The sequence below is a fragment of the Staurois parvus genome, unplaced genomic scaffold, assembly GCF_062004578.1.
Source record: "Staurois parvus isolate SC_StPar_1 unplaced genomic scaffold, SC_StPar_1.0 ptg000155l, whole genome shotgun sequence".
Classification (NCBI taxonomy): Eukaryota; Metazoa; Chordata; class Amphibia; order Anura; family Ranidae; genus Staurois; species Staurois parvus.
The window spans coordinates 24,686,980-24,708,961 of NW_028317951.1; the positions used below are offsets into that span (position 1 = coordinate 24,686,980).

The window sequence follows — 21,982 nt, forward strand, 5'->3', positions numbered from 1 at the left end:
TGCAGAATTTCCCTGGGTAGACAAAGTCCATATAATGTACAGTCCAGTCAGGATAGGGCGAGAGATGATTTGGCAGAGAACAAAAAGAGATTCCATGTGTGTAACACAGGATCATCAGCACTCAACCCTAGTAAACTTCTGTGAAATCAGTAAAAGAAAGTGTGAATATATGTCATAAGGCACAAAAACATAACAAGAGCAGAATATGTTAATTGAGAAAAACAGTGAATAAATGCAGGTAGCATAAAACTAATAAAACTAATGTATTAGATCAGTGCCTGAGGAGTCATACAAAGTGAATAATAAACAAAATAAATAAAATAAAATATATAAAACTCTTCCCAAGCTGCAATATAAATACTACCCCCATGGTTAGACAAAGTCCATATAGTGTACAGTCCAGCTGGACTGTACACTATATAGCCTAAAACTAATTATAAAGCAACTAATGTGACTATGGTGAGCAGGAGAGGGCACTCCGTTTAAGGTACAAATAGAAAAGAGAAAAGAGTGGAGGCACTTCATAGTGTACATTTACATTTACATTTATTAAATGAATAACTAGAGAGCCTACAACAAGAGGTGGTGAGCACTCAGCCTTGGCTACAGGCATAGGGAGATGGAAAGGACCTGGACACTAGTACTGCTAAAGATGACAGGAGGTGATATGCGAAATCCAGAAGTGCAGCCGCGACCAAGGGACTTCCTCCGCCTGACATCACTTGTGGCACATGTGCAATTGGAATGCATTTCAAGGTGCCAGTCTACTTGCATGGGCTACCTACTGGTGAGTGAGAGGCGGACCCTTGGTGACCAAGTGTAAAACAACTTGAGTAGCACTGGGCACAAGAGAAAGAGCTGATACCACGCACTAGATTCACCATACATAAACATATGACAAAGAAAAATAATATCATATGCGAGCAATTAATATAAAATAAAAAAAAAACTATGTATACACAGTTATACATTATGTGTATAAAGGAATATTCATATAGGTAATCCAGAGGCAGGGGTGACGCCAGAGTCGGCAGCATTCCACCTTACATCATGGTCCACAGCAATCCCCCTTACACTGTAAGAGGGAACCCTGAAGACTCTGATGTAACGGGGAATTCTAATGCAAAGTTGAGCTCTGATCTAAGGAGGAACTCTTGGAACCCTGATGTATAAAAGATGTAGGGGACTCTGATGTGAAGAGAGGGTTCATCCTGAATGCTGCACTCTTGTTTTGTATGTTACTTACTCCTGGCCCCTGCACTCTGTGCATTATTTTATACATTACTTAGCCAAGGTATTCATTGTCCCAACAGTTGCTGGTTTTAATGAAGTTCTTCTTTAAGGTCAGCTCAGTCAGTCCTTTTTATGTGCATGAAAGCATATACAATGGAAATGGTTATTTTTTTTAAAAAATGATCCTTTGTCCTAAGGTTTATTTGTGTCTGTGAGGCTGTTAGTTGTGGTACAGTAATTAGGAATATTTTGAGGGTACAAGGACCATTCTATGTGTGAAGTGTATATAGCAACTAGGCACAGATTCTGTTTATTGATCTTCCTTCAACCCCCTCCTACTGTTAGCCAAAATCTGGCCATGCATACTGACCACTGTGCTACATCTGCTGCAGAACTTATTTTTCTGTTTCATCCCAGGGTGTCCCAGGTCTTTCATCATCCTAGTCATGCTCAAATCTTGTCACTCTGTGTGACATCGTAAAGCCAGCAGATTACATGTTCTGAGTACTGTTAATGTTTATATATCATTTATACTGCTTAAATATTGATTTCCGAGTTTATAATAGAAGTTTCTGTCATATTTCAGGATGTCAGTAAAAAATGTGCTCCATCAGTAAATTTTCCATGCTACTACATACTGCTCACTGCCCCACTACATAATGAAGGGGGCACACTGACTGGTATACTCCAGGAGTTTAATTATTATTTATTGTTGGGGGCTAATTATTGTGTAGTGGGGTTAATAATGCACAATCCTGGGGTTTATTGCTGAGCTGGGAGTTACTACACAATGCTGAGAATACATTGTTATGCCATGCTAAGGGCTTGATTATTGTGTATCGAGGGAGGTTAATTGCTATACAGTGCAGGGGGGTATATTATTTTGCCATGCTGATGATTAATTATTGTGCCATGCTGGGGGTTAATTATTGCTCTGTGCTTTGAGCTAATTATTGTGCCAGGCTGGGTGTTTATTTTTGTCCTATGCTAGGAGTTAATTATGTCATGCTGTTCTGGTCTTTACACTTGCTGGGGTTATTGCTGGTGCTGAAACTTGATGGGGGGTATCATTGCTTGTCATTTGGGCCTTTGTTTACACCAAAGATCTCTTTAGTGTGCCCCAGGGCCCTATTTTGTCTATACAATGGGATAGACCAGGAAAAAAGCACCCATTCTTTGGTTAAGCTTACCTTTGATCAAGCCCACTATTTTGGCCATGCCCACAAGAGCGCAGCAGATGCTCCCCCACTTATACTTTCAGCACCAAAATAGCACTCCCCCCAAAAATCTGTCTGGAGCTGCCCCTGTCTAGAGGCCTATATCAAGGAGAATTGGTAAATGTATATGATAAACTCTATGTATAAGTGTAAGTTTGTAGCTGCATCTATGATAAACTCTATGACTTTTCTCTAAAATAAAGTTTCCTGTTACCTGGTTGCAGTCAAGCAAGCAGAAAGCACATGTGGACTGTGCACATCTGTTCTGCTCTACATGCAAAAATGATGTGTATTTAAAAAAAATTGAATTGAATGAATTACTTTTAAATAAAGATGAAGGCATTCATTGAAAAAATAAATAATGAATAATAGTCTAAAATAACAATGAATGTATAAACTTGTATTACAGCATGAATTTCAGTTAATCCATAAAAAGGAGAATAATAATAAAAATGACACATTACTTACAAGACGTGTGTGTGTGTAAGATGGCTAACTTGCAAAGGTGACTACACAAATGAATAATACAGGACGTGCAACACAGCACACACTTGACATATAAGTAATGCTTGAATGTAAAAAAGTAGGCTAATAATAAAAAATGTATCAATATATACAGGTATATGTGTAAATATATATACAGTGTGTGTATATATATATATTACACACACATGCATATGCATAAAAAAGCTTATTTGCGATATCCCAAACAGTGAGAAGAATGATTTGGTGCTTTAGGTTACATACTATCCATCAAGGATATTACTTCAGTATTTCCCCCACTACAAATTTCCTAAAATCCCATCAAGTGAATAAACAAACAAAAAACATTTTTTCAAACAAAGGATGGAAAGTTGGATACTTACTTCTAATTCTTTATTTGAAAAACCTTTAAAGCCTTTAGAATCTTGTTGAAAGGGTTAAGACCAAAACATCTATGTATATTGCCTCCTACAGTATAAAGCTGACTCAGGCTTTTTTCAGTATAATGGAAACTGTAGGCCCAACATATATCAAATATTGTCAGAGTTGAATTAAATATGCAGAGACTTCTATTAACATCAATGACATCATTCCTTTGCATAGGAAAAATATGAACGATTAATGTGTCAGAGTAAGCAGGTCTTTTCATATACAGTTTATTCTTAGTGTTTGAATAGAGTGTTCATGTATTTTGTGCAACAACCAGGGTTGTCAACTGTCAGTAGATTTATAGATAGTTTGTAAAAATCAGTCATTTTTACAACTGTCTGTAAATATCATGGGCTGATAATTTGTCATGCTATGTTGACTTTGTAAGTGTAAATCAAATTACTTGTTATGGGTATTGTCAGTGTTTCCATAATGTGTTTACACTGTTTAAATATTGATTGTCTTAGTTTGTAATGTTTGCAATGTGATTTCTCAGATTGTCAGTAGAAATTGTGCCACGCCAGTTATTTTTCAATGTTTTGTCAGTAAAATAAAAATGCTTAGGGAGGTTGGCAACACTGGCAACAACTACATCAGTTTTCAGTAGAGATATAAAACCCCTGGCAACAAGTATGGAATCACCATTCTTTTGTTTAATTGTGTAGAAAAAAAATTAATCACAGACATGCCTCAAAACTATTTTCATTTAACATTCCAACCTTCTTGCTTTAAGAAACACTTAAAAAACTTAAAAAGAAAGAAAACTGTAGTCAATCGCAACTGTTTTTGCAAATCAAGCAAAGGAAAAAAATATGGAATCACTCAATTCTAAGGAAAATATTATGGAATCATGACAAAAAAAACTCTGGTACACCACTAGTACTTTTTGCGTCTGGCTTTTATAACAGCTTGAATTCTCTGCGGCATGGTTTTCACTATTGAAAAACAGTATTCTTCATCATTCTGGCTCCAAATATCTCTTATTGCAGTTGCCAGATCAGCTTTGTAGGTTGGAGCCTTGTCATGGACCATTTTCTTTCATTTCCACCGTAGGTTTGTAATTGGATTGAGGTTATGCCATTGACATTATATATATTTCTTGAAGGACAGTTTTCTCAGCGTTTGCCCTATGGCAAGATGCGTTTTTTTTCTATTTCAATATTTTTATTGAGAAACCAGCATATTAAGACATAAAACAAGATGGCAAACAACAAAAAAAGAAAAAAAGGGTTGGGGGAACAAGATGTAAAATCAGAATCATAACACTTATAGGTATGTAAAAAAAAAAAAAAATGTATCAGATAATAGCATTACAATTCACACAAAAAGTGTCATAGCCCTCAGGACATACAGGTTTCATAAATCAATAAACAATAATTAAACCAAAATGAATCAAAAGTGACAGAGAGAAAAAAGAAACAAAAAAATTTTCAATGAACAGAGTAGGAAAAGAGATGAAGAGAGAGATGAGAGGAAATTACTCCCAAGAGAAAAAAAAAATAAAACAAGAGGGGGGGGGGGGGGGGGGGGTCAGCTGCCAGACACTCGCGATACTGTGATATAATCAATCCAAGGCTCCCAGGTCCTCTCAAATCTGGACACATCGTCAGTGACAATACTCGTCAGTTTATCATTAACCATTATCCAGTTTAGTTTTTGTTTCACTCTTTCCAGCAGGATCAAGGATTGTTTCCAACTTCTAGCTATGGTAATGCAAGCTGCCAGTATTATATATAAAATTATTTTAATCGATTTTTTTGGGAACATCAGAGGGTAGTATATTGAACAAGTTGGACATTTCCACCAAACGTGGAACATAGTACCCTCTTGACCACAACGTCGGAAACAGCCAGATGAAACGGAAGGATATATTATGGCTAGGCGAGCAGGCACCAAATACCTTCGAAGTAGCGTTTTGTAGTTAGATTCAACAAGATCAGTGTTAATCGAATCTTCGATAGGGCATGGGCCGCAGCCCGCCAGGTATCTAAATCTAATGAGCTATTTAAATCCCGTTCCCAGAGAGTCATGTAAGATAATTTAGTGAGGGGATCAACCAACGAAGCATAAACAATGGACATGTGACCTCGCATCATCCCACTTGCCCCACAGGATACCTCGAGAGGAGTAAGCGCACAAGGTTCTGTGAGTAGTCTAAGCTTGCTATCAATAAAAGAGCAAAGTTGATGATAACGGAATATTTCTCCGCGAGGCATCTTATAAGAAGTCACAAAATACTGAGGAGACCGAGGGCGAACCCCATCCAAATAATCCCCAATACGTAACAACCCCTTATTAATCCACCATTGGAACCTTGCGAAAGATAGACTCGGGGCAAACTCAGGATTACCAAACACCGTGGCCAACAGGGTATGCGGAGAGAAGAAAGGTTTACGAGCTCGCCATCTATCCCACACTGACAATGAATAGGATAGAGTAGGGCACAAAATAGGAGGGCGCAATCTGCTGGGAAGCCTCATGAGAGTACCAATAGCATATGGCCGGCACGAAAGAGCCTCTATCCCAACCCATTGGGGGACATATCCCCTGGCCGTAGTACAAGATAGCTGTGCTATTTGGGCCACCTGAAAGTATGCAAAAAGATTAGGGAGTCCCAAACCGCCATGCCTCTTCAAAGAAAATAGGGTAGATTTGTTCAGCCTAGGGAGCTTTCCCCTCCACACAAATCTGGAGACTGCCACCTGTAGTAAGACCAGTTCGCGTTTGGGGATCATAATTGGTAACGTCCTGAAATAGTACAATAATCTTGGTAGGAAGGTCATTTTAATAGAATTAATTCTACCAAACCAGGAAAGTGAAAGATCCTGCCAGCCTAGTAAGTCATTTTTAAGTCGTTTGAAAAGCGGGAGATAGTTGGCCTTGTATAACGTCGATAAAGATTTTGTGAGGAGAATCCCCAGATAAGGGAGAGAACCAGAGGCCCACTTAAAATCAAAATTTTCCCGGCAGTAGCGAACCTCTGAATCAGGTAATGAGATATTTAAAGCAACGGTTTTAGATGAGTTAAGCGTAAGACCGGAGGCCTCAGAAAACCGATGAAACAGATGGAAGAGACCAGGTAGAGACGTTCGAGGATTAGATATGTACATAAGAACATCGTCGGCAAATAGGGCGCATTTATGAACCCGTTGACCACAGGTAACACCCGAGATAGTGGAATCAGCGCGAATATCAATCGCAAGAGGTTCCATCGCCAACGCAAAAAGCAACGGAGAAAGAGGACATCCCTGTATAGTTCCTTGTTCTATCGAAAAAGGGACTGATTTATGTCCATGAATGGAAACTTGAGCTGACGGAGTAGAATAGAGAGTCCGCAACTGCATCTTAAAATAAGGGCCAAACCCATACCTGTCCAACGTTCTAAACAAGTAGTCCCAGGACAGACTGTCAAATGCCTTCTGAATATCCAGGGACAGTAGTAGAATTTCCCTCTGCGACGATCCATCCCAATTGGACTGCACAGCTGACAGCAAAGCTATAGTCCGCTTAATTTGGTCCGATGTTTGTCGAGCAGTTATGAATCCTGATTGGTCATCATGAATGTATAAGGCCAAAAAGTTATGCAGTCGCAGGGCCAAGATTTTAGTAAGAATCTTCAAATCACAATTAATCAGAGAAATAGGCCGGTAATTAGAGACCATAGCGGCATCCTTGAAAGGCTTGGGAATGACGCTAATGAATGCCTTATTTTCATCTGGGAGTACCACCCCCCCTCCCGCAAATAATTAAAATACAGGGCCATATCGGGTGTCAGAATGTCAGGGAAAGCTTTATAATAATTATTGGGAAGACCATCCGGTCCCGGGGCCTTATGAGAGGCAAGGGATTTCACCACATTCCCAACTTCTTCACAGGAGATAGGTCATTCCATTTGCTCCACATGGGCCTCCTGGACGGGGGGACGTGAAATAGACTCCAAAAAATCATCCAGAGAGGAAGAAGAACAACCCCCTTGGGCGAACTATAAAGTTGAGAGTAAAAAGAATGAAATTTGTGGAGGATCTTACCCGGGTCCTGAGATAACGAACCATTGTCCAGTCTAAACTTGGGGAGGGCCATCTGGGAATGTCTAGGAGTCAGCTTACGTGCTAACAGGGTGCCAGGCCTGTCCCTCCAAGTAAAATATTTATGGTTAGACCAACGAAGTTGTTTATCCGCAGTGGTAGTAAGACACAAGTTAAGTTCCAGTCGGGCCTGGTCAAGTTTAAGTAACAAATCAGAACTGGGATTTTGCTTATGTTGAGCAGCCAGGTCAGTGTACGACTGAGTTTTAGTACCAAGTAGGTAATTTCGGGCTTTTTTAAACGAGAAGAGAGTTGAAAAATATATCCCCTGACTGAGGCCTTATGAGCTGCCCAATTAATCACCGGGTTCGTGTCCTCTGCTTTATTAAAGTCAAAAATTATTTGTAGGTGTGAGGAGATTTCCCGACAATGAGAGGGATTACCCAGAATAGAGTCATTAGACGCCAACGAAAAGCCGTCTTACCAGGAGTCTCGGACGACAAGGTGATAGAAACTGGGTCGTGGTCAGACCAGGGCGTGGAAAAGATTTTAGCAGTAACCAGTTTGGGGAGTGAATATGTATGAAGAAAAATATGATCAATGCGAGAATAACTATTATGAGCCCTGGAGTAGTGGGAGTAGTCTTGAGAAGTAGGATTAGCCTCCCTCCATGCATCAATAAGGTCATAGTGATATAAAAGTTGAGCCAATTTATGGCTCCGTCTAGAAGGAGGCTGAAGCGTGGCGGTTGGGAACGATCCAGAGTCTGGTCCAACGCTAGATTAGAGTCACCAGCTAGAATAGCGTCACCCTCAAATTCGCCGACCAGAGTGCTTAGCAGAGATTGGAAAAATTCAACCTGATTGGTATTGGGGGTATAATAAATTAGAAAACTGATAAGGTTTCCTCCCAAGTGGCTTTTCACCAAAAGATATCGCCCCTCCTTGTCCCGGATAATTTTAGATTCGGTAAAGGACAATCGGCGAGAAAAGCATAGGGCCACCCCCCGCTTTTTCTCTTTAGCATTAGCAAAAAAGCAGAGAGGGTAATTTTTATGGATATAATGTGGAGAGAAGGAGGGGGGAAAATGAGTCTCCTGCAAGGCAACTATATCCGCCCCAAGGGAGTGGTATGAACTAAAGGCCTGTATGCATTTGGATGGGGAATTAAGCCCCTGAACATTGTGAGAAATTAAACAAACCTCTCCGCTAGACGACCGCAGGGAAAACATGGTACATAATTATGAAGCTAAGCATGATAAAGACCCCTCGTTCCTTAAGAGTAGGAAGATCCCTAGAAGTCCTTAAATGTCGCCAGCTGACCCCCAAAAAAATCAGAGAAAAACAAAGAGAAAAAAATTGGAGAAATAAAGAAAAAAGAAAAGAGAACATTCGGAACACAAAAGTCCAAATGTCAAGTAACCACGGTACACGAAACAGTATTATTAGATGAATAAAAACAATGTACCAGGAAATACAGAGCAATAGCCCTGTGGTGGAATAGATCTGCCCAGAGAGACAATTCTGGGGAAGAGTCTTCCAATCAGGGAGAGCGCAAAGACACTCTCCGGCACCGACAGCAATTATAACCCATCAAAAATAAATCAAAAGCACAGTGTCTTGAACATAAAAACAAAACAATTAAAACCACTTGAAATGGTATTCAGCAAACAGATGCAATCAACACCCCAAGTCCCACCCCCAGCCCATCCCCCCTCGCCAACACAGCGGCAGCGGCCAACGCTCTTAAGAGCCACAGAAAGAGCCACAGAAACTAACATATCCCAGTGAAAAGTCCCCAGAAGGACACAGAAGTTCAAGAAATACTCTCAGGTGGATTCCGGGACCCCCTCTTCTGAGATAATGGAGTAGTCCACAATGGCTGGAGCAGCGGAGGTCGAGGAGCCGATCCCGTATTGGAATGGGGCGTCAGACTGCGAGATATAATACCCAGCTGAAGCAGCAATTCCTCGCCATCCTGGAATGTAGCAAACCCATAGGACTTTCCATTAAGAGTGAACTGTAGACGAAAAGGGTAGGCCCAACGATACCTAATGTACTTTTGAACCAAGTGAGAGAGAAGTGGCTTGAGGGATCGCCTCTGGATAGTGACCGCCGAGACATCAGCAAAGATTTGTACCTTGTGCCCTGCAAGCTCTATATCCGGATTCTCCCTGCCATACCACATAACCGCTTCCTTAACCTGGAAAAAATGAGGCTTGACGATGATATCTCTAGGAGGCCCCCCTTGTCGGGGGGGGATCAGTGCCCGGTGAATGCGATCAATCTCAAGATGAAGGTCATCAATAGCAGGCATAGCGGACCACATGAGGGTGTGTGTGCAACTAGTAAGCTCCTTAACTGATTCAGGAAGACCTCGAATGCGAAAATTGTATCACCTGGCCCGATTCTCCAGATCATCAATTTTAGAATACGCCTCCTCCAGGCGATCTTGCAAGTCGGTGATCATGTTAGAATTTTGGGAGACACTTTAGACTGTCGCATCAACTTTAGCCTCAATACTGTCTAGACGGTGGCCCAAGGCCTGAAAATCCTGCTTAAGATCAGCCGCCAGTTTTGAGGTAGCTCTGTCTAATTCGTGTTGCAGCAAATCTGCGAACCGAGCTATCAAAGTCGCATCACCAGAGTATAGAGGCGGGTCAGGAGGAATCGTCGGCGAGGAAGCCGATTCTGGACCGCTATGCTGGCTTGAAAATATGGCAGCTATGTCACTGCTCAAGGGCGAGGATGCAGGGGAGTCATGGCTCAATGAACAGGCCGAAGCTTGGGACTCTAGTAGCACAGAGCTGGAGGATGACTGGGTGGGCTGCAGGGAGTCACTCACCCCAGCTGATGATGCTGCTGCAGTCCTCCCTGGACCAGTGTGGGAAGAGGAGCCCATCTTCTCCCTCCGAGGGAGAGGTGCTGCCGTGAGAGAGGAAGAGGAGGCACCAGGAGCCGCGGGCGCCGATCCGGCTGCCATCTTGGATCCTCCAGTCCCCGCAGGGAGCCGCCTCTGGGAGCCGCCACGGCTCTTCACCGTCGTTTTTCCGGGCATGGTGACAGGCGCCCGAGGTCCGGATCAAGGCAGGGGGGGCCCCCGGGGGTGAAGCAGCACTATGCCCTTATATGGGCTGCTGTCAGTGTCGGGGATGTGCGGAGCTAGTGCCGGAACATCCGATCCCGGCGGCCGTGCATGCGCACTCTCAATGCGTTTTTTTAAAGTGTTTCTTAAAGCCAGAAGGTTGGTGTCAGGAATGGACTCACCGCTGGTGGTGCTGGGTCTCACCTGCCATGTGGGCTGCAGTACTGGTGCTTGCCAGCGGGTGCTTTCAGCAGCCAGGATCTCACTCCTGCAATCAAGCCATCACCTGAGGCTGATTGCAGGAGGTGTATTTAAGCAGGGCCAGGTCTGCAATCAGCACCTTGGTGTTTTCCCATGAGCCCCTGTATCTTGTTCCTGGTTTCCTGTGCATCTGTTCCTGAGAGAAGTTACCTTGTTGCCGACCCTGCCTGATCCTGATTCCTGTTGACCGTCTCCTGCTCTGAATCCTGGCTCATCCCTGACTATTCTTCTGCCTACTCCTATGCTGTTTGACCTCCTGTTGCTGTACCTTGGCTCGTGACCCGTTTACTCATTGCCTGCTGCTATGTACTGATCTGCCTCCACCGTTACCGATCCAGCTTGTCTGACTACGCTACACTCCATACTGTCATCCATCCCGCATGGATCCAGTCACTACTGTCTGAACCTGTCAGCCCCTTCACATCAGGCTCTCCCCCGGTACATACCCTCGGCGGACCCCTCTACCACAGTTGGGTGCACTCAGGGGCTGCGACCTGGTCTCAGTCCTGCGCCAAGTCCATCCCCACCATCAGGGGCTCTGGTGAAAAGGAGGACTGGGCTTAGACTCCGCGCCCTGGGGAATCCTGTTCTGTGGGTCACTAGAGATCCTGCCGGGCGGTGCCTGACAGTACCTTACGGCCTGCCTGACCATTCCACCTCTCCAGCCCTGACTACGCCTGTGTTCCTGCATATATTGATATTAGTGGAAGGTTGGTTTTGTTTACTGTGCGTTTTGTATATTTGGGCGGCTAATAATAAATTATATTATTATTACATCATTCCTGAAGCCTGTCATTTTCTGTGTCAGTCCACACATTTCTGGTCATACCCGGATCTCTGACAGTTGGAATGTTAAATGAAAATAGTTTTGAGGCATGTCTGTGATTAGTTTTTTCTACACAATTAAACAATTGAATGAACCTTTTCCAAGAGTAGTGATTCCATACTTTTTGCCAAGGTTTGTATTCTTCAACCAGTAGATGGCAGTGTGTATAAGTTTGTAGCTGCATCTATGATAAACTCTATGTCTTTTCTCTGAAATAAAGTTTCCTGCTTCCTGGTTGCAATCAAGCAAGCAGAAAAGCACATGTGGACTGTGCACATCTGTTCTGCCCTACATGCAAAAATAATGTTTATTTTTTTAAAAATGTAATTGAATTTATTTAAAATAAAGATGAAGGGATTCATTGGGAAAATAAATAATGAATAATAATAGTCTAAAATAACTCTTGAATATATAAACTTGTATTACAGCATGAATTTAAGTTAATCCATAAAAAGGAGAATAATAATCAAAAGTGACACATTGCTTATACTAAAATATAAGACATATGTGTGTGTTCACATAAAGATTTTGTGTGTGGTTCCCCTCCCCCCAGGTCCCTGTGTGTATATACACACACACACACATACATATATATATATATATATATATATACAGTATCTCACAGAAGCGAGTACACCCCTCACATTTTTGTAAATATTTTATTATATCTTTTCATGTGACAACAAAAATGTAAGGGGTGTACTCCTGTGAGATACTGTGTGTATGTGTGTATATATATATACAGTATATATAGTAATATGGACACTGTAATGAATGCAATGACTCTGCTTTTAGTGTGCTGTGGTAGAACTGTTTGAGATGGAGCACTTCTCTTTCTCTGGTGAGAATGCAGAATAAGGCCCCATCCTGCATCATTCTGTATATTACAGTACAATACATACAGGTTTAACACCACCGTATATATTGCATGTTGTGAATTCAGGCCACGGTTCCATTGCACACTGTAACGCTCTTCCTGTATTCCAACACATGTTTGCTTTAGATGAGCAATGTTATTTATTATACTATAGTCTCCACACTAACATGATTGAAGTGTTGTTCAGTATTTTAAACCTTTTCTGTGTTAGAAGATACTCTACACTCTGAGAATACAAACAGAAATACTAGCAGAGGTATCATATTAGTGTTGAAGTATACAAATACATGAAAACATATAATGAAAGCTTAAACAGTGGGGGGCAGAACTCTAAAAGATGTGCCCAAAAAGGCAAGCAGAGATCCAAGTACTTGTCAACAATATTGCCTGTAGTCTCCCTACAAATGATCTTTCTTCATTGTAGACTCGCCATGCCTTGTTCTGCATCGTGTGGAGGCAGTCAGTATGATAAAGACAGGGCTTTGCTTCCTCCTATCTCTTATCAAGGAGAAAAGTCAGCAGCACGATAGTGAAATTACAATTATGGAAAACACAGTGTTACAGTTCTGATTAAAGCAAAGTAGAAACCCCAAAAATCAAAGTAGCAATTTGTGGCAGCAGAAATCTGCACTAAGCCTGTTTCATGGCACTGCTGATAATTATTCAAAGTGTCCACAAACAGTTCAATAGTACCTTCTGACTTTGACCCAGACTCTAATAGGCTTACTGAGCACATGCTACTCTATCAAATAAGTGAATTCTGTAGGTCCAAAGTAATCTTTTCTACAAGACAATTTTCACTCAAACTATAAGGATAATTTTTAAAAGTGTTGATAAAATCATTGATTAAATCAGCAAATTGTTGGTAAAAATACAGTGATATTGATTTTGTTATACTTTATTCCCTTGTATATTTAAGAAAGCTTTGAAAAATAATGTAATTAGTGCAGTTCATAAATATGGTGCTATATTATTACATATTACTGTGGCCAATGCATTATACCTTGGCAGAAATACTCACTTTTGTTGCAGGTGCTAGTTCTAAGTCAGATGCTTGCTCAGTCTCCACTACATTACTCCTATCTCTGATTGGGTCACCTTGTGATCTACCATCTGCTGACCTGGAATAACAGTCATGGGAACATTTTAACATTGGACCAAGGAGAGCCATACACATCAATTCAGTAGAAACAGACATCTATTTAGGCTTGTTTCAATATAAAATATTTCAGAATTCAACTTATTTTGATTCTGAATCTTTTAGAAGTACTTAAATAGAATACAATTACTGTAAAAATATCTACTTAACAGGGCTACCACAGAGGTTCAAACATAAATTAAAAAAGAAAGAAAATGATATATCTATATAAAACCAAATGCTTAACAAACATTTATATTTGTAGAACAGTTTTTAAAGACACAAAACCTGTATTAAAAACATAGGTATACAGTACATATGAAAAAAAGCTCTACCCTGAATGATCCTTCTAAAAAAATGCATAAATACATCCTAAAGCATAAATATTTATACTAACTCATAATAATTGTATTAAACATATATATCACAGAAAATGAAAACATTATATGTCAATCACTTTAAAGACTTTAAAGAATGTTTTTGGTCTTGGGGTGAATGACAGTGGCTGTGGAGCATTAAATCATAGATGTACAGGGACCATCCATTTCTTCCATGGAAACATTGTAATTATAAACCTTTTAGATGAAACTTTGGAAGGACTCAACAGCTTCACATATTGCTGGAAAGATAAGGCAATCCTCAAAGACAAATACTGTATATAGGACCATTTAAATTACCTTTTGCTGACACAATCTGCCAGGTAAAGTGGTTGCATCCATAAACTGGAACCAGCACATTGGTTTGATACAGACAGTCAGGAGCCCTTGGCACTCCACATATTAAAAGGATCTCAAGGTGGATTCAACCTGTGATGTTTAGTAGAAAAGGAGTGTCCAGAGCTAGATTTCTACAGGGACGACTGAGTCCACATGAATATTGCTTGAACACTCAACTCTAGGCCTAGAACTTTATGTGCATACAGTTGTGTTCAAAATAATAGCAGTCAGACATCACTAACCTGATCAATCACTGTTTTTGGTAGAAATTATATTTCTGCATGGCAAATAATTTACTAGCAGGTGTAGTAGAGTAATAGAAATCCAACAGACCCAAAAGTCATGACATGCATGCTGCTGATTCTGTGTAATTGAATCACTAATTGAAAGGGGCATGTTCAAAATAATAGCAGTGTGGAGTTCTATTAGTGAGGTCATTCATTCTTTGAAAAACAGGTGGCAATTATTGCCCTTATTTAAGGAAGGAAGGCAGCAAATGTTGTACATGCTGGTTACAGTGCACTTCTCTCTGAAATTCTGAGGAAAATGGGTCGTTCCAGACATTGTTCAGAAGAACAGCGTACCTTGATTATAAAGTTGATTGGAGAGGGGAAAACATATAAAGAAGTGCAGAAAATGATAGGCTGCTCAGCTAAAATGATCGCAAATGCTTTAAAATGGCAACCAAAACCTGAAAGACGTGGAAGAAAGCAAAAAACTACCATTCGAATGGATAGAAGAATAGCCAAAAAGGCAAGGACTCAGCCAACAATCAGCTCCAGGAAGATCAAAGAAGGTCTAAAGTTACCTGTGAGTACTGTTACAATTAGAAGACGCCTATGTGAAGCCAAGCTATCTGCAAGAAGCCCTCACAAGATCCCACTGTTGACGTGCTGAAGAGGTTACAATTTGCCAAAGAGCACATTGACTGGCCGAAAGAGAAAAGGCACAACATTTTGTGGACTGATAAAAGTAAGATTGTTCTTTTTGTGTCTAGTGGCCAGAGACAGTTTGTCAGATGACCCCCAAACACTGAATTCATCCCACAGTACACTGTGAAGACAGTGAAGCATGGTTGCGCAAGCATCATGATATGGGGATCTTTCTCATACTACGGTGTTGGGCCTATTTATCGCATACCAGGGATCATGGATCAGTTTAAATACATCAGAATACTTGAAGAGGTCATGCTGCCATATGCTGAAGAGGAAATGCCCTTGAAATGGGTGTTCCAACAAGACAATGACCGCAAACACACCAGTAAATGTGCAACATCTTGGTTCCAGACCAACAAGATTGACGTTATGGAGTGGCCAGCCCAATCCCCGGATCTTAATCCAATAGAGAACTTGTGGGGTGACCTAAAAAATGCAGTTTCTGAGGCAAAACCAAGAAATAGAGAAGAACTGTGGAATGTAGTCCAATCATCCTGGGCTGGAATACCTGTTCACAGGTACCAGAAGTTGGTTGACTCCATGCAACACAGATGTACAGCAGTTCTCAGAAACAGTGCTTATACAACTAAATATTCATTAAGTGATTCAAAGGAAAGCAAAATCTTCAAACATTTTTCAGTTTATATAGTGAATGTTTGAGTTTGTAAAGAAGAATACAAACGCTGCTTTTTTTTTTGAACAGTCTAATATTCACTTTTATTAAATTGTTTTAGAGGAACAACACAAATTTGATATATTTTTCTTCATGTTTTGATTTGGAATAGAATGTGTAGTGTTCCCAATGCATTTGTGTGTATGGAAATAAAAGCTATTAGGAGGATTTTCAGCTTTATTCACTTTTTTCAACACACTGCTATTATTTTGAACACAACTGTACATGAGATATGAGGCAACATATATTTGGGATATTTGTGAATGTATAGGGACAAAATTAGTTTAATCTGAAGTTTAGGTATACCTGGGATCCCAAATGTTTAATTGTTTTGCACCTTACAATCCAGAATGCAGGAAATGGTTTCTTTACCATGGAACTCTTGAGGAAACCCACATTCTCAAACAATCCAATGAGAGCTGATAGTTTCCATCCAAGGCCGTGAATTAAAAGTATCCAAAAAGAGCTTGATGATTTTGAGCAGGAGACTTCCACTCTCAAAGAGAGGTTTTTGAGGAAGGGGTACACATGAAAATGGCTAACTAGGGCTTATACAAGAGCCAAGGAAGGCTATAGAGAGGATTTATTGTATTGAATTCAACATGTTAAAGATAATCAGACAGGTTTATGCATGCAGTAAACAATTTTTCCCAGAACATCCTTAACATATGTCAAAAGCATTGGCATCTGTTAACAATAAAATAGTGAATTAAACATTTTGTTATGGATAAATCTGCAATTATTTACCATAGGGCTTGCTTCTTAAAATACTTACTTGTCTACAGTTCACTGCATATGGAAAAGAAATGGGATAGACAACAGTTTGGTGGATCTAATTGTAGGCATGACTACTGCCTATTTGTAATTGAGGGCAACGTTTTTTAACTCTCTCTACAGGATGGAAACTTAAATGTTTTGGAAAGGTTACCTGTGCCTCAAAAGGGGTTGTCTATGTCCTTACCTGTGCATGCGGGTCTTTCTATGTTCAGAATACCCACTGCATGGTCAGGAAAAGACTCCATGACCATATTTATGATATACAAACAAAGTTGTAGTCAGTTTTTTTAGATTTTTCTGTATGGTTTATAAATATATAATATGATGATAATATAGTTTTTACATTATGAGGATATATTTATATTAGATTTGAAATAAAAAAACCAAAACATTTTTTTATATATTTCTATGTATAATTTTCTATATATTTTTGGAAATTTACTTTTGCAACCTGCTGCTTATTGATGTCTATGTAATTATCCATGTTTTGAATAGTTTGTGGTTTTTGATGTATGTATTTACTCTAGGGCACATCTCTGAGTGCTATTGCTTGGCATTGGATCATTTCAATTTTCCTGTTTGTTTCCCCCTTGGTTGCTCTCTGGGGTGGCTTGCCTTTTGGACCAATAATACTCCCTTTTTGACACCTAGGGGTATGTGGGATGCTGTTGTGCTATGCACATTGTGATGCCGCATGCATAAGTGTGTCATGACTTTATTTGATTCTGGCAATTTTTGCTTGATGGTGCCCCCAGTGTGCAGGCTGATGATGTCACACTGCCCACGTGCTTTTGGTGGGCTTTACCCAGTGGGAGGAACTGGGTGGGACAGTGCAATACCCTCATTTTTCCAGGGAAGGGGCTGAGGCTGTATTTGGCATTCCCTGCCCTTCTGGGCACCATCTTTAACTAGCTTGTTATTAAGGGATATGGAACACTATTGTGGGTTAAGCACCCCACTGATCCTGTGGTGGTTCTTCCTATATTCTCCTTTGATGGATGAACTTCTGCTGTTATATATGGAATTAAGTCTCTTCAGTTTGAAGTCTCATGGGAGTGAGTGATTGTTTATGTTCTATATGGTCATCTATTCAATGGGCTTTGAGCAATACATGTGATATTATTAACATTTTATTAGAAGTATTCTAGGAAATATTGTATCCTGCGGGAGCACCACCACTGTTTGTAAGTGATTAATACATTCTCTTTTCTTTGTCTGTGATATACTGTATATGTTTATTCCATTTATTATGATTTAGTATATATATGTATACTTTAGGATACTGTAAAGAAAATTTGAAAATTCTGTATAAAATTGTATTCTATTTTGTATGCTTTGCCTATGTATTGTACACTGCACTCCTTGTGCACATGGCACTAATAATGTTTTCATTACATTTGCATTCCTTCAAGTCCTGATTAGAAATTAGCCTGCCTATGTAATGCCCCTTGTACTTGTATAAAAATACAAGTGTAATATTAATGTGATACTTAATCATGTGTATAAAAAACTTCAAATGCGCCAATAAACAGAACAGTGATTTGGAAAGATGCTGAGTGTATCTTTTTGTTGCTGTTCCCTACTGCAGTAGTTATTAATTTGAAACCACTAATCAATATGAGGATAGGAGTTGCTTTACCATAAATTTTTCATTATTAATGTCCAGAAAAGATGGTGAGCCAGCCAGGAGGGGATTTACAGGTGAACCTGAGAATCCGAAATGAGGAGTCTGAGACGATCTGGGAATTTCTGATAATCAGCCGGCTGAGGTAAGCCCCTTGCTTACATTTTGAGATATCGTAATTCCTTGATTGGTAAGGCATTTTCGGGAAAAAGGGTAGCTATTTTACTCCCCTAATCAAACTATATTGATTGGTGGTTATATGTTATGTTGTCACTTTCTACTGTCCATTGGAGTGTTATAAATAAGAAAAGGAAGAACAGTACTGGTTAACAGGTTATATGAAGTACACATCTGCTGAAATAGATAAATCTAGAGGCAAGAGGGTATAGGCACATGTAGAGAAGATAAAATAAGCCTGGAAAGGCATTATGGGCATTATATTAAGTTTTAAGGGAATGAAAGTAAGCGGGTCCCTAAGAAAATGCACAGTGCAAGAGGAGCGCTAGAGAACCTAGATGCAGTTCTGCCTATACTAAGCCCCTAGGTAAATGGTTAAAGTGGACAGGGATCCACAATGGGTAACAGGGTTACCAAATCCACAGGGACTAAGAATCATGCAGATTAAACAGCTAGAGGAACAGCTCTCTATTTGACCAGTATGTATGAAGTGGGACAGACAATGTAACATTAGACATAAGGAGAAATTTTGATGTTAGGTTGTGGAATTAATTTAGAGTAAGCCACCACAACTAGTAAATTCTAAAACATGGGGAAATGCTAAAACAGAGAAATGAGAGTCAAATTGTATAGAAATAATATAATTTTTGGCCCTGGCCCAAACAGAATACTTTATATGTGGTCAGAGAAAATGTGAAGAGCACTATGGCTACCCATCTGATCATAACAGCTGGAGTAAGTTGAGTACAGGATTACAGTACATGGGATGAAAGGATGTCAGAGAACAGAATAAGGAAAACTAATTTAGGCAGGAAATGTGTGACTAGAGTTAAAAGAAAGTGAGAAAAATATAAACATGTGTTGTGTAAAAAACGGTAAAAATATAAGTGATTTTAGAGAGATGTTCGTTCCTGTGTGTAAATGGGTCTGCTGTGGTTTTTAGTCCTGTAGGTCTGTGTAGATTTCACCCCTCCCTCCTCTCCTCTTTACCATAAGAAGAATGTGCTGGGAATTATCAGTGATAACTGGCAAGGACACATAATGTTATGAAAACTCGTAGTCATATTATATGTGCAGGCTAAATTAATCTGATAAACAATGTGATCACAGTAATCATGGTAAAATGAAGGTTACATTTAAAAGTGCATATAGTATGTACAGGGCTTTCTTTCTGCCGGAACGCGGCGGTACTGCGTTCCGCCACCTTTTTCTTCTTGTCCCCGCTCACCGACTGCCTCTGCAGAGCTGACAAGCTATGCAGAGCAGCGAAAGTGACAGGTGCCGGACGCGGCTTGTTTATGTCATGCTTGCGCGTGCCCGGCACCTGTCACTGCCGCTGCTCACAGCCGGTGAGCGGGGACATGCACGCTTCACCCCCCCCCCTCTACCGCCAGCGTGTAAACATCGGGGGCGCGCGGCCACCCCCATAGGAAAGGTGTATCTTAGTACACCCGGCGGTGCGCGCTGACGTCATCACGCCCTCTGCTCGTCGATCCTACCATAGCGCGGATCGTCAGCATCAGGTAAGGAGCGGCGATACAATTTTTCTCGCTTTTCTTGCTAATGTGGGGGGGGGGCAGTGTTACTCGCTATTCTTACTAATGTGGGGGGGGGGGCGGTGTTAATTCCATACATTTACTTTTATAGCCCCTCCCAAATTTTACTTGCATTCCTGTTCTCTAAAGGGGTGGTCCTAGGGTTTGATGGGGGCGTGGCCAGGTTTGGGTGGGGGAGTTCCACCACCTTTCCTCTGAGAAAAAAAGCCCTGAGTATGTATAATATAACACAAATTAAATATCCTTTGATAGTAGAAACGGTGCATTTAAAAAAGTAAATTGAGGCAAAGTGTCCTCCTTTAAAGAGATACTGTATATCTGTGTAATTGAAATTAGGGTGTAATACTGAGGTTATCACTTGAGTATTAATTTCTGTCTACAAGTTTATAATGATATATGTATATATATATATATATATATATATATATATATTTTAATTGGTATGGACAACCTTTAGTTGGAAATTGAATAATGGTTATTGGAAAAATATGTAATTCATATTATAATTATTATTGTTATACAGGGTTTGTGTGGCGCAGCGCTTTACAATATAAAGGGAGATGGTACTTTTTTATTATTAAGTATTATTTAGCATTAAGAGAGACCTCCTCATAAGAACTTACTATCTAATAGGGTGAATATGGGGTTACTTTAGATTAACATTAGGTGGTTATATTGCAGATGCCTTAATACATAACAGAGCCTAGATGGATGGAATACAAGTGAACTTTTTCTATAAAATTAAATCTAAAGGTCTGATAATAATTTGATGTGCGGTCCATGATGTGAGAGTAATATATAAAATTACAACCCCATCTCACCAAGCCCACACACCCTGCTAGGATAGATGCCACCTAAAGTCAGCTGTTTAATAGTTTTTTTTGATCTGGCTGATGATTTTCTGTTCTTTCATATACAGATTGTTGTTTTTTATTTATTTTTACTTTTTAATATCCAAAGCAGAATGTGTGGACTGTGAAATTATGTGTCCCTTTTCCTTGTAAGTGCAATGGTAAGCTCAAGAAAACACTGGATTTTCGGACATCTCTGCATGACCGCATGGTATTGTTATCATATATTATGTTGTGACTTTGGAAAAATATGTAAGATGTGAACTAGGGACTTGTATTATCTAGCTAAAACTAACAACAGAGCAAGCAAAGAGAAATTATAATATTTTCAGGAAAAGGTTATCTTTTTAAAACATGAAACTGGAGTTCTTATAAAAAGAGTATGGTTAGAAAAAAAAGCCACTGAGATATGTTTTATGTAAGCTGGACCCAGTGATGATGAGTTCACCTGGTTATATCAGAGCAGTAGCTGTATGCAAGGTGCTACTAGACAAAGGTACAGACATTATTTTGGTCAGGTATTCAAGTTTAATGGTCCCACATTTTGTGCAGCAATTATTGCAAACAGCCCAACTAAATATGTATCAAATGCAAGGTTCACAAAATATGAATTTGTATTGTTACTTCTGTACAAAATATAACAATGAAAAGGGAGTACCGTTGAACCCAGTCACATTATTACCTTGGAAGAGGCTAGAGACAAAGAAAGACTCTATTTTCAGAGTCATTGTATCCTTTTTCCTCAGCTCAAGAAGCAGAGTTCCATGCTTTAGCAAAGCCTGTGAGCAATCGAAAGAGTATACATTTATATAGATAGTAGAAGACTAGAGAGCTTTTTTGATGGTGCATGATTTTGGTTCCATTTGAAGAGCTAGAAGTTTTTACTTCAGCAGGTAAACCAATCAAGCACGGTAAGTTAATTGGTTGGCTGTCTTTAGCCTTCCAACTTCTTGCTGAGGTAGCCATACTAACATTAAAATGCACACATTGGAAGCAGACCATGTGACTAAGGCTGCTGCATTACAGCCCCAGACACTTGCTGGGTCTGTGCAACTCACAGATTCCACCCTAGTTCTGGCCCAGTAGAGCTGGGATTAATA

General features: G+C 40.0%; 1 protein-coding gene across 3 annotated transcripts in view; it reads right to left on the bottom strand.

Moving 5' to 3' along the window:
- Positions 1-21,982, bottom strand: part of PEX5L (peroxisomal biogenesis factor 5 like) — a 350,959-nt gene that overhangs the window by 106,734 nt on the left and 222,243 nt on the right. For all 3 annotated transcript variants that reach the window (XM_089675554.1, XM_089675556.1, XM_089675555.1), the window contains one exon: positions 13,457-13,556. In XM_089675554.1, coding sequence (XP_089531680.1) covers positions 13,457-13,556 — 100 coding nt within the window. The remainder of the gene's footprint in view (positions 1-13,456; positions 13,557-21,982) is intronic.